We start from the raw sequence: 13146 nt of genomic DNA on the forward strand, positions 1-13146 counted from the left end.
GGCGTTATTTTGAGTTATTTTGAACTCCATTCAGCTCTCCAAGCGTCATCGAGGGTTGAAATCGCATTCTGATAAAGAGCTGTACAGCGGAACCCTTCTTATCGACGGAAATTGATTCCAAGAAACCGGTCATTAAGTGATTTGGTCGTTAAGCGAGTATAGGAAATACATGTTAAAGAATTGATTCGTTCCGATAGCATAGAAAGTTACCCTTTTTCACCTAAAAACATACTTTTAAATATTTAAACAATGGATATTAAGGCATAAAGATACTAACAGCATTAAAAACAATATTAAAAGAAACAGCGATTAGTCGTTAACAGGGGTGGTCGTTAAGTGGGGTTCTACAGTATAGCTCAGTGGGCCTTAGCTGGTAACATAAAACAAATCGTAATCGTAGAAGTTAAGCGCATGATGGGTCAAAGTGCTTTCAATTTTAGTGCTTTGCAATAAACCAATAGGCGCCGAGAGAGATGGGGGGGGGGGGTGAGAGGGGGTGAAAGGGGGTGAGAGGGGGGTGATAGGGGGTGAAAGGGGGGAGGGGTGAGAGGGGGTGAAAGGAGGGAGGGGTGAGAGGGGGTGAAAGGGGGGAGGGGGTGGGGGGGGTGAAAGGGGGGAGGGGGTGAGAGGGGGGAGGGGATGAGAGGGGGGGAAAGGGGGAGGGGGTGAGAGGGGGTGAAAGGGGGGAAGGGGATGAGAGGGGGTGAAAGGGGGGAGGGGGTTAGAGGGGGTGAAAGGGGGGAGGGGGTGAGAGGGGGTGGGGGGGGTGAAAGGGGGGAGGGGGTGAGAGGGGGGAGGGGGTGAGAGGGGGTGAAAGGGGGGAAGGGGGTGAGAGGGGGTGAAAGGGGGGAGGGGGTTAGAAGGGGTGAAAGGGGGGAGGGGGTGAGAGGGGGTGGGGGGGTGAAAGGGGGGAGGGGGTGAGAGGGGGGAGGGGGTGAGAGGGGGTGAAAGGGGGGAAGGGGGTGAGAGGGGTTGAAAGGGGGAGGGGTGAGAGGGGGTGAAAGGGGGGAGGGGGTGAGAGGGGGGGAAAGGGGGTGAGAGGGGGCGAAAGGGGGAGGGGGTGAGAGGGGGTGAGAGGGGGTGAAAGGGGGGAGGGTGGGAGGGGGTGAAAGGGGGGAGGGGATGAGAGGGGGGAGGGGGATAAGAGAGGGGGTAAGAAAGGGGGGGAAGAGAAAAAGGGGGCGTGCACTTGCATGCAAATGAGGCGAGGTCGTGGGCGTGGCTTCCCCGGACCCGGAAGCGCGTGGCAGTGCCGGCTCCGTGGCGACCCAGGGCGCGGCGAGGGCACTTGGTGAGCCGCTCCGCTCCGCACTTTCAGCGAGCGACAGACCGAGACGTTTGACTTTGCACTCTTTCTACTAAGGCGATAATAATTTTAAAAACCCCACGCACACATACAACGGCGAATGTCATCGCGAGAGTGCCAGCCTGCTCTTCAAATAGCCATGAAGTAACTTGAGTCTTCCGCCACCCCCGTGTCTCTCTCCTTTTCTATTTCTCTCTCTCTCTTAATGAACGAGATCGGTGCGAATTCGCGTGCGATGGTTAAACGGACGGGGGCTTTGTCGGGACGTCGCACACACGCTGCTGTTATTGTTATTGCTGCCTTTGTTTACGGTACATGCTTACGAATCCCGCTGTGATGCTCGGAGCTATATCGAGTGAAACAAGGCAGGCAATGTCATCGTTTAGATGTTTTTTCCTTGCGGTCGTAATTGTGCGTCGCCGAAAGCGACGTTGTTTGTCATTGTTGATGGGTTTGCAGGCTGCGCGCCCCTTGACTCGAGGGCTCTGCGCTTTTGTTCCGTCTCCGACCGCTTTAATTCCGTAGCCCTGGACTGGAGTTTGGGTTCAATTTAGTGTGAAATTGACCGCGTTCAAGGCATTCTCGTTTGACGCAGTGCGCACCAGCGCATTGTGCCAGCCGGTTCGCAGTGGCCAGGAATGACGAAATGTAGAAGGAAACGGGACCCCGTTGGGAGAGAAATTCACCCAGCAGTGGATTGAGAATGGTTGATGACTGTGCCTTTTGGCCAGTGTGAGTGTTTTTTTTTAAGCCGGTATTCTTCTTACACATGGCTGGATTAATAGCCGACGTGGATAGTCTTAAGTCCAGATTAGTTGGCCAGGAAAATGGCTTTCAGTTGATGTGCGGCGGTGAATTCATTGAATACCGTTTTGAATTCAGCGATTCACTGCTGTGCAGTTAGTCCATGGTGTCGTGTTTTCACAATTGCTCACCACGCTTTCCTTGAATGTCCACTTGTGAAGGTGGTGTTGGGAGCTGTCGTGAGAGTCGATGATATTAATTCATGTGGACCATAGTTTTCAGGGTGGATTCAATTCTGAAGCCTGCTTATTGGGATTCGTGATCAGACCCTTGTTACGGATATTGGTGTTTCGCCAACGTTCTGGAGCTGCTGATTGTGTAGATGAGAGTTTTACTGTTGCTTTAAACACACAGGTTCGACTCGACATCCACTAACCAAACGACCAGCAGCAGCAGCACCACCAAGGCAACGAGACGAAGCTCGCAGCAGCATGCATTCGGACAAGTCCTGCATCCGCCTGAGGGTCCTCACTCTTAACTGCTGGTAAGATGAACCGTGAGCGTGATACGAAACAATGGCTTTGTGTGCTATGAAGAATATACATTGCCCGAAACGCCCCCTCATAATGTAATTTTCCGTTCAAGATAGTATTATTGACGAATGAGTTGAGGTTTGTTATTTATGAACAATGAAGTACTTGTATGTAAATAACAAAAGAGTGCATTTTAAATGGGTCTTTGGCACTTGCTTTGCTGTTTGCTTCGCTTTCTCCGCTCAACAAAGTCATGAGACTATGTCTTTGTTGAGTAATCTGGATGCTATCTAGCCTTGTTTTTCTTAATTTATTTTTTATAAAGTTAATGCGTTGGCAGAATGTATTGCTGACCTATTCAGAGATTTGGTGGGTGGAAGTGGTTTTTCACAACGGCACTCCAAAACAAGGCCACACAACCGACTGGTACGTCGAGTTGCGTGTAATTTTAGTGTTTTCCCATGTACCAGGTCAGCCTGCGTCTTTTTTTGTAGTTGATAACATTTATTATTATTTACGTCCATTCCTATTGTGTGAGATGAAAGAACAGGCTGTTTGTTTTTAATCTCTGAGATAAAAATTACATGAAAGGGGTGAATCGCGTGTTCCTTATCAAAACAGCTGTATATGTTTTTTTAATACCAGAGTGATTTTCAGTTTCATCCTTAATGGGCTCAACTATAAATAGTTAACATTTACGTGCCTATCAGCAATCATCTGTGCATCGCATACAGAATTGCCTTCCAAATCAATAGCTGAGTTGCATATAAGAGTGAAGGTTGAGGAACCTACTGCCATAAAGCACCATCAGTGACCTTGTGACTATAATTACTCTGTACGTCATTGCATGTACAGCTATTCAATTTAATCATTCATATCAGCGTTTTTCATTTGACATTGTTCATAAGTGGGGGAGGACAATGTGTTGAGTTTTATCACTGTGTGTAACGTCGTGCAGCAAATTAAAATGTAAATCTTGTGTCGAGGAGTACTGTGGGGACCCAACGAGGGGCAACAGCGGGAAGGGGTCCAAGCAGAAAGGGGAGTGCCAGAAGGGAGAGAGAGTGGAGGGTAAGTAGAAAGACCCCAGGTAGGAGAGCCAGGTAAAAGGGAGGAGCCCGGGCTAAGGGGATAAAAGGGGAACCTGGACGGAAGGGGAGGGGAGGGGAGAGTGAGAAAGGGGAGTCGGAGAGAGAGAGAGAGAAGCCAGGTAGCAGGGAGAAAGGCTCCTGGGCCGGAGAGACAAAGGAGGCTACGGGTGGATGAGTAGGGGGGTAGCCTGGACGGAGGTCGAGGGAGTCAGGAGAGAGGGCGAGAGTCAGGGAGTAGGGGGCTACTTGCGACAGGAAGAAGTGTGCGGACGTCGGTGTGAATAAACGGCAAGCAGCCCTGTATATTCGGTCTTTGTCTGTAATCACGAAGCACGACTCGACACTTGTATGAAATCCATTCTTTCTCCAACAGGGGCATTCGGTACCTAAGCAAGCAGTGCAGCGAACGCTATGACCTCCTGCAGAAGCGCCTACTCGCCGAAAAGTACGACATCGTGATGCTGCAGGAGGCAAGTTCTTTGTTGTCCTTTAAGTCGGACGTCGAGCCTATCCAATGAAAGCACCGCGTGGGCACAAGACGGTCTAGGGCACCTTCGTCACTCTGAGTTAGCCTAAACTCTGCCTTCATTTCTGTACAACAGGTGTGGAGTGAGAAAGATTACTTGCAAATAAAGGACAGCACCAGGGAGACCTACCCACACTCGCATTACTTCAGGAGGTAACAATTACAAGGGTTTACTTTAACCGTAGCTTGCGTACAGCTGTGGTGGGAAACCTACATGTCATCTGTGTGTGTTTTTTTCCTGTTGTATATATGTAGAACTTCTTTCGCACAGTACATCGCCAACCATGCTAATCGGAGGTGCTATTAATTGCTATAATGAGATTTACTGAAAACAAATTCTAGTTTCGGATACGTATGGAAAATTGCAGATGCATTTTGTATAATAGCGAGCAAAGTAGGAATGAGTTTCTATTAACTACCTCTCTCAATCAGTCTTACGTCTTGTGTTTAACACTCCGAGGCCCTGTATGACATAGTAAAACATGTTTACGATGCTACGATGTTTTTCACAGTGGAGTCATTGGGAGTGGCCTGTGCATCCTCTCCAAACACCCGCTCGTGGACACCCTGCTTTTCAAGTATTCCGTCAACGGCTACCCATACATGGTAACCTGCATTTATCAATCACACTTTATGCAAAAATGGAAAAAAGAAACTTCATGATGTCAGCATCTGCACTGCTGCCAAGTTTTTAAGAAGCAGTTGCTCAGTGTGTGCCCGCTAAGGCAAAGTGCATTGCAGCATAGCACTTAACAAATTAAAATGACAAGGTCCAAGGACCTGCCTTTCAGTGCCCTGGGAATATGCATGATTATCACCAGCTGTGATTACCCCACTGCAGAGGTCGCAATCGGGTACCCGATACCCGTACCCTACCCGATACCCGTACCCGGCTGGGTACGGGTACGGGTAACCGTTTGCGACCCTGGTGCGGCCGGGTACGGGTACGGGTAGGCCGTGAGTCACTGGTGAGTAACCGTTTGTCACTCATTTCCCAACGTCTTGTCTCTTCTCACAATTCAAGTTCCTAGAATCAACCCACCCGCGCCTGCAACATGGCTTCATCCCAGAGGTCGCAATCGGGTACCCGTACCCGGCCGGGTATCGGGTACGGGTACCCGTATTCTACCCAGCCAGGGTACGGGTACCCATTTGTGACCCTGGTGCGGCCGGGTACGGGTAAGGAATCAAAACCCGTTTGTGACCTTTGCCCCACTGCTAGAAGAAGGCTTTGCTAAGCTGGGGTCCCTTCCATGATCGTCTAGCTGCTGCACACGAGCTGGTTTCATCGTTACACCTCCGCGGTGGACATCTTCTCGGGCACGTTCTCTCCTTTGGCTGCCACTGTGCTTAGTGTCTCGGCCAGTAGCCCTTAATATTCCCCCGTGATGTTGATCTGCCCACGTGCACTTCTCTTTACAGTAAATATGAAACCTGGCTTGGGTATGTTATCTGGTCCTATTTCAGTCACTTCATGCTGGTTGTCCATTTTTGTCATCATATTACATACAAAAACAATACAAGATGTAGCAATTCTGGGGACATTCAATTCATCTCCTTTGCCAAATTTCATTGGGCCATGACTGTTCGTGGCATTAACTATAATACACCCTTTATCTTGATTTATTCTTTAAATAAAAAGATTACATGTGTAGAAAATATATGCCATGCCATACCTTTCCTGTGCTTAATGCTGGGTGTGGGGTGACCAACAGGGAGCAGTGCAGAAATTATTTCTTGACTTTACCTGGACAGAGCTTTGAGTGTCCCACCCCTTGTGATGCAGGTTTTGTCTTGCTCTTCCAGTTTTCTTCCCACAAGCCAAACTGCTCACAAATAGAATTTGCCAAACATGTCAATGCAGAACCCTCTTGCAAAGCAGTTGAGGCAGTGAGGCTTCGCCACATGATTGAAGGGCATTAGTAACATGCATTAAACTGTGCCAATGTGCGCACGGTGTTGTGTTGCAGGTGAACCATGGAGACTGGTTTGGAGGCAAAGCCGTTGGCTTGGCTGTGATTGACATTGGAGGAATCACCGTCAACACTTACATCACACATGTAGGCACTTTGTTTGTTCATGTCGGGTTCTAAAGTTCGAACGTTCCTTGAGTACTGCTGTTGTGCAACTTTAAAAGTAATACATAGACATGGTATGTTTTATTCTATACATTGAATTGCCGGGTTTTTGTCAACTAAAGGCACACTATGAAGGCTAAAAAGGATGCATCTCAGGTTGATGATAACCCACTTCTTTAGAACTGCTTTTTGTGTTTAGTTTGTTGTCCTTCCCCCGCTCCTCCAATTAGTACAGTCGGCTACGTATGGCACCAAATAATTTCAATTTTCATACAGTAAAACCTTGGATTGCGAGTATAATTCGTTCCGGGAACGTGCTTGTAATCCAAAGCACTCGTATATCGGTTGTGATCACGTGACGCTCGCAGACAAAGCGTATACACGTCCTACTCGTATTGCAAGACCTCGCTCGTTTATCTAATTAATATTTATTTAAAAATTTGCTCGTCTTGCAAAACACTCGCAGACCAAGTTACTCGCAATCCAAGGTTTTACTGTACAACAAATAGCGTTTGTCTTTTAGATACTTATCCCAGACTATCTGATACATGTTGGAAGCTTCATTAATGAAGTCTTTTGTCTTTTGAGTTTCCTCCCTTTAAATCTCCACATCTGCTATGGCATAGGCAACACGCATTCTATCGATGTTTGAGAGAGTCCAATGTGTTTGCCATCATCTCGGCTGTGATGGTTTAAAATGCTTTTGTTATACGTTGTTGAAAACCATCGAAGATTTTTGTTTGTTACCTTGTGCAGAAAGAATACGTCACGAACATTTCAACCACACTTAACAGTCTATAGTCTTAACTGATTATAATGCTTTAGTACGGTCATGAATTATATACCGTTATAGACACCACTGTAAGTAAGTTTAAAACTCATTTGAGACAGCCCAGGAGTCGAGGTATGTTTCTAAAAGGGCTGTTGTTTTGAGTACGCTTTTATTTTAAGTAGGCGTCTCAAATCTCCAAAATACTTGTACAGTTGAGTTTGCATTCTCACAGAAGACCATTATCTGTGCAGTTCTTGTGTTTTTTTTAAGTTCCTTTAGGTTCCTTTTGCCTAAGTGTAACTCACAAATCTAAAGCACAGGCTATCGTTGTCACTTGATGTAAAAAGTCAACATGAACAGAGAAACAAAATGTTAATTCATCGTGAATTTCGCCAAAACGATGGTTGTACCTTAAGGGATAGATTAGTTACCTGGTGATGTATGTATTTATATTAAACTCCCTTGCTTTCTCGTTGTCCCGGTGGTCTTGGTTGTCGTAGCTGCATGCAGAGTACAACCGCGAGAAGGATGCCTACCACCCACACCGCGTGCTGCAGGCCTGGGAGCTTGCCCAAGTCATCCGGTACATGCCACACACCTGCTCCCCATCACACTGTCACACAACCTACGCAGTCACTAGCAAATAAAAGGAAGATGCTAAGTTAGCAGCAGACTTTTGTGCAAAAGGTATAAAGACTTTCAAAACGCCTTTGATTTGGACGTGTGGAAATAATATAGGCCAAAAATGTACCATCAATGTCCCTTGCACTGTCACATGGAATGAGCAAGAAGTACAGACCATTCACACAAGAGGTGAAGTGGTAGAAAAAATGACGACCTAAAAGATAACAACGAAGGTGTATCGGAAGTAATCGCTGTGCCCAAGGACGAGCAGTGCAAGAATTCTTGCAGCCTCATCGTCAGTCTCCATGTGGCAACTAACAGACGAGGTAGAAAAAAAGAAGTTGCTGACTATATGCTGAACATCAGTCTGAGCTGCAGATGACGATCAATAAACATAACCTCTTGCGATATTCATTTGTACCTTGCTGCCCTTGTTTTAGTGTGTGTTGTAACGTAAAAATTATTGACGTGAACTGGCACATTTACCCTTTGTTGCCTAAAAGGCTGAAATGTGATTCTGCAAATGTTTGGGTAATTGTAATTTCACATTTGCAACAGTCCTTTATATCAGTTTTTCTAGCCTGGTTAACAGTTACAAATTATCGATTTTAAGCATTTGCAGTTGTGTTTCTTTTGGATTTGTCAACTGGCTTTGTATTTGCTGCTGAAGGAATTCCAGTCATACAAGGTTTCTACAATTCACTCCATTGCTAAGAGTTGGAGTTGAGGAGTTGTGGGGCCAATTAAGGCAAACATCCAGACAACACTGGATCTGGTCTCGTGCACATGTGGCTCCGCAATGAGAAGCGGTAACAGTAGCGCTCACAGCCACAGTCATTACTTATCAATGAGCAAGGGATAGTTTCCCCATTACATAGGTTCGATTTCACCAACATGTCAAATCATTTATAACTCTGTTGGCCAAAGTCCACTCAGGTGTTCATTGTGTTTAATCAAGGGATTTTTATTCCAGGCAATGTAATAGGATAAGTAACAGCATATTAAACAATCAGAGACTATGATCTAATCAACCAGAATGCACCCAATCTCAGCGGATCTTCAAAGCGGCGTTGAGCCTGGATAGTGCTTGGAAGGTTGACCACCATAAACAGAGGTCATTGGACTGTAGGGCTATGTGGTGGGTATAACAGCGAAATCCATGTTGTACTGTACTTCTATGCTGCCACATCATGCTTCCCACATTCACAAACCCGCACTTTCTAACACGATAATGGATGCAAAGTTGGGGTTTTTAAATCTGAACCTTAAACACCAGTAATGTGTAAGTCATTGCTTTAGCAACAGCACAGTAACTGCATATATAGTCATCATTTTGATAATATGCTCCATACACTTACAAACAACACACTAATATAATAATTTCATACAAGTTGGGCCTGTTAACATATTTTTCACAGAGCTACCTTCACCCCCAAGTACATTCTGTATATTAAATGTACTAATTTTACCCCCCCCCCCCTCACCGCCCACCGCAGTCACACATCGCACGTGGCCAATGTGGTTCTCCTTGGAGGAGACCTCAACATGCACCCGGGGGACCTGGGAAATCGGTTGCTACGCTCGGTGGCCGGCCTCACCGACTCGTATGAGAAGGCCCAAAAATACGAGGCAAGGCGGCCATCTTCCCCCACAACGATTGTCTACTCCCCAGACTGGCCGCCATTTAAAGAAAATACTCAGAACCCAAGTTAAATTCTATGTAAAGGTTCCCACGATATCTGCATATCCGTGTAATCTACTGGGTTTATTTTATAATAGGCATGCAACAGTACATAGATTAATTGATGAAAAATGTTGTTACGCTTATGATACATGTCGAATATTTGGTAGTCAATTATTAATATTTTTTTTGCAAATTATATGCTCACGTTATCTTAATGTTAATGAAGTGAACAACAAACATTGTGTTTGTATTGTTAAAATGAGACGTATAATTCTGCGTTATATTGCCACGATGATTTATCATATCTCTGTGTGGGGGGTTAAATGTTACACGCATAGTTTCTACTGATGTGGAACCAGTAAAGTTGTTTGCACATATCTGTAGATTTCTGCAGTACACTCTTAGGGGTGGAGAGTGGTTTGCATTCAGCAACATGGTTTAGGTTTATCTGTATGCCAGGTAATGAAGAACTACAAATAATAAGAGTTGAAATGTTTGCAAAGGTGCTGTTGTTCAATGTGAAATGATAACTGTCTCATTGTGTGTTGTAGGGGCCACAGGATGGGTGCACGCTGCTGCCTCAGAACTGCTTTACCTGCAAAAATGAGCTGGCTACCTTTCCAAATGGAATTCGCATCGACTACATTTTGTACAAGGTATTGCCTGCCCGCATGACCACCCATTCAGCAGCCTGTCATGAATTCCACATCGTTGCTCCAAGCTGTAATCAGCCTTACCTAAATGCCTGCAGCAGAGCAGATTTTTAACAACTACTAATGTGGAAAGTATTAGCTGTGTCCGATCTGTCATATCTCTTGATGACTCTCATAAAAATTAACCAATATAAATCATAGTTTAGTTTAAAGTTCCATTCCTATGGGGAAATTGCCCTATAGAAAGCATTTAAATTGATCAAAGGGTTTCCCAAATTTGTCATTGTGTCATTTGTAAAAGCGTTTTTGGCCAAGGTGCCATCACATTCCATCTCCCCACAAGGTTACGCGCCGTGTCACTAATGCATCTCATTTTTAAAAGATGAAAATAAGTTCCATGGAATTTTAAAGGGACTTTTATTCAATATTTCATAATCCCCATTATGTGAACTTGAGTGGTAATGGAAAATAAATATGTATTCTGGTATTTTATATGGCATAAATTGTATTTTGTATAGTTGGGAAAATATTGTTAAAATATCACTTATCAATATGGCCCTTGCCATGCGAGTTAGAACCTCAACGTCGTTGCTCTTTCCTCTGGCACGGCAGGGTGTGGCCGGGTTTTCCATGAGCTGTGAAGCCGTCCACACGACCACAGGGATAAGCATCGATGGACAGGGGTTGCCTCTCTCGGACCACGAGTCTGTGACTGCCACCCTGCTCATAAAAATTCCCGATCCCAAACTCGCCAAGCCATCTCCACTAGGTGAGTACAGGGGTTGGGCAAGGGCCAGGTTCAAAGTGGCCCGTGTCATCTTCTTCAATGGCTGCTGTTGCATTTTGACCACTTGTGCCTCTTGTTCTAAATTTAAGTCTCATAGATAGCCTATATTTACATTTTTTATTACAATATAGATATATATATCAATGTTAATGCACATTCTTCAGTCATATCTGCACAAGTGATAACTTATAAATGGCAAAGTAAAGACTATGCAGCTTAAATTTCGATTTAATGCTGTCGTGACTGCAGGGATTCATATTCTTGGTTAAAAATAAAAAATAAATGTTATTGTTGTATTTTTACTAGTTTATTATTTCCCTTCTACGTGACTTAACCGAAAGAACCAAGAATATTGTGCAGCTTGTTTCTATGAATATTGTGCAAAGTTTTCTTGTGACCAGTTTTCAAAGTTGTTAGACCACGAAATGGGCAGCTAAAAATGCAAAGTTCTGTCAATTATGACAAGAATGGTCAAGCAAGCTTATTTAAAATTCGAATTTAATAACATTCAGAAAGTCAACTTGGGTTGCTAGCACATGTCATAAGAAGAGAGTAAAACTACAGAAGAAAGGTGGTGAACATGGAAGCAACAGGGTGGAGACCGAGTGACAGACCTATAAGGAGGTGATGTTGGATTGTGGAGTGGACATGGAGATGGTGCAGGACAGGAATAATTTTAGAAAGAGGACCAGGATATATGGGGAAAATGCCAAGATGTAGAATTTTGACTTAAAGCTTTCGTGACTGCAGGAATTCATATTCTTTGGGTCTTTCGGTAAAGTCACGTAGATAGGTTCAAAGAAAATAACAAAAAGCTACGACGTTTCGATGGCAACACGGGCGGTCCAAACGTCGTAGTTTTTTGTTATTTTCTTTGAACCTATTTATGTGACTTTACCGAAAGACCCAGAGAATAGTTAGAATTGTATTAAATTCAATATGGTTTAAATCATGATTGCCGAGTATGGGGGTCCAATGGCCCAACAAATGGCCAGAAACCAACAGCACTTGAAGATTTGAGGGTATAATAGATAAAGAGTGAATACATTTCTTGAATTGAGCAAGGTTATACAGGTAGGAACAACAGGTTCCACACTGTCCACCAGGGATTATTTGTCTATCGTGCATATGGGGAGGGGAGGGTGGGGGTGGGAGGGGAGGGTGGGGGGTGGGAGGGGAGGGTGGGAGGGGTGGGGCTGGGTGGGGTGGGGCCGGGTGGGGCCGGGTGGGAGGGGTGGGGAGGGGCTGGTCACCCCGTGGTGCCCTTATAAAACTCAACGTTTAACCTACACACTACACTATACAGGACACGATACACTACACTTATACAGGTAGGAACAACAGCTTCCACACTGCCCACCAGGGATTATTTGTCTGTCTGTCGTGCACGAATGTGCTGTCCAACCAAGTTCCTACCTGCCCACTCCGAAGGAACGTGTTAAAATATTGGGAAGAGAGACGATGGGAGATAATTCCAAAGTCGAGGCGTGCGAGGAATGAAACAAAGTAAAATGTTTTAGCCTGAAGCATGGTGATTGAACACACTACGGATGTGATAAAACAGTCTGGTAGAGTCCTCGACATGGGTGGACAAATCGGTGAGTGAAGTTATCATCAATTGACCACATAAGATTAAGCCTTTTGTATGTATATTGAACTTTTCCCACACCTTACGTAGGCCGACCGTGCTAATCAGAGGTGTGGGGGAATGCACAACAAACTAAACACAAAGCAGTTTGAAAGAAACGAGTTTTCAATCTCGATTTAAAAGTGCATGGCTACAGTGGCTTCCTATTATCGGAAAGAAGAGCAGACACCAAAAGATGTTACAGTTGTCTTATATTTGGAGTACTGTCGCACGTCCACACCTCACATCTTTCTCGCAGCCGAAAGCTCAGAGGAGCAGGAAGTGCTGGAGGAGGCGCGTGCAGAAGTGGCACGGGGCTTCCGCCACGCAGAGCGCCGCCGCACTCTGTCAGCGCAGCTGGGCTCGCTGTCCGGTGGGCTGCTGCTCCTCCAGGTGGTGGCGCTGGTGGCCTCCACCCTGCGATGGATGTCTCATCTCGGGCTCCCAGCCGGACGACCCTGGACTCTCGTCAACGCTCTTTTGCTCGTCGGAGTTGGGCATGTGCGCGCTGGCCACCGCGGTCGTCGCAGCTCGTCATGTACATTCTCTTCTCGGCCGAGAGCAAGGCCCTGCGCGGTGCCGAAGAGGAGATCAAGACCAAGATGAATCGGAGGGGGGCTGATCCGTAAGGCCTGAAATTTTGTGATGAAGTAAAAACACATTGCCGAACGATGTAGCGGGTTGCGTACTCGCGGCTGAACCTGCCTCGTATTTAAAACAA

General features: G+C 45.7%; 1 protein-coding gene across 1 annotated transcript; it reads left to right on the plus strand.

Moving 5' to 3' along the window:
* The first annotated feature begins 414 nt into the window (after nt 1-414).
* On the plus strand, nt 415-13146 carry SMPD2 (sphingomyelin phosphodiesterase 2). The gene is given in 14 exon segments (XM_061564774.1): nt 415-424; nt 1205-1291; nt 2465-2594; nt 4048-4144; nt 4277-4353; nt 4713-4806; nt 6171-6260; nt 7551-7633; nt 9171-9303; nt 9910-10014; nt 10624-10780; nt 12685-12854; nt 12856-12954; nt 12956-13146. Coding segments are annotated over 14 exon segments (1431 nt in total). The 3' UTR covers nt 13055-13146.

The sequence above is a fragment of the Lethenteron reissneri genome, chromosome 33 (genome assembly GCF_015708825.2).
Source record: "Lethenteron reissneri isolate LAM-NWPU_2019-01 chromosome 33, ASM1570882v1, whole genome shotgun sequence".
NCBI lineage: Eukaryota > Metazoa > Chordata > Hyperoartia > Petromyzontiformes > Petromyzontidae > Lethenteron > Lethenteron reissneri.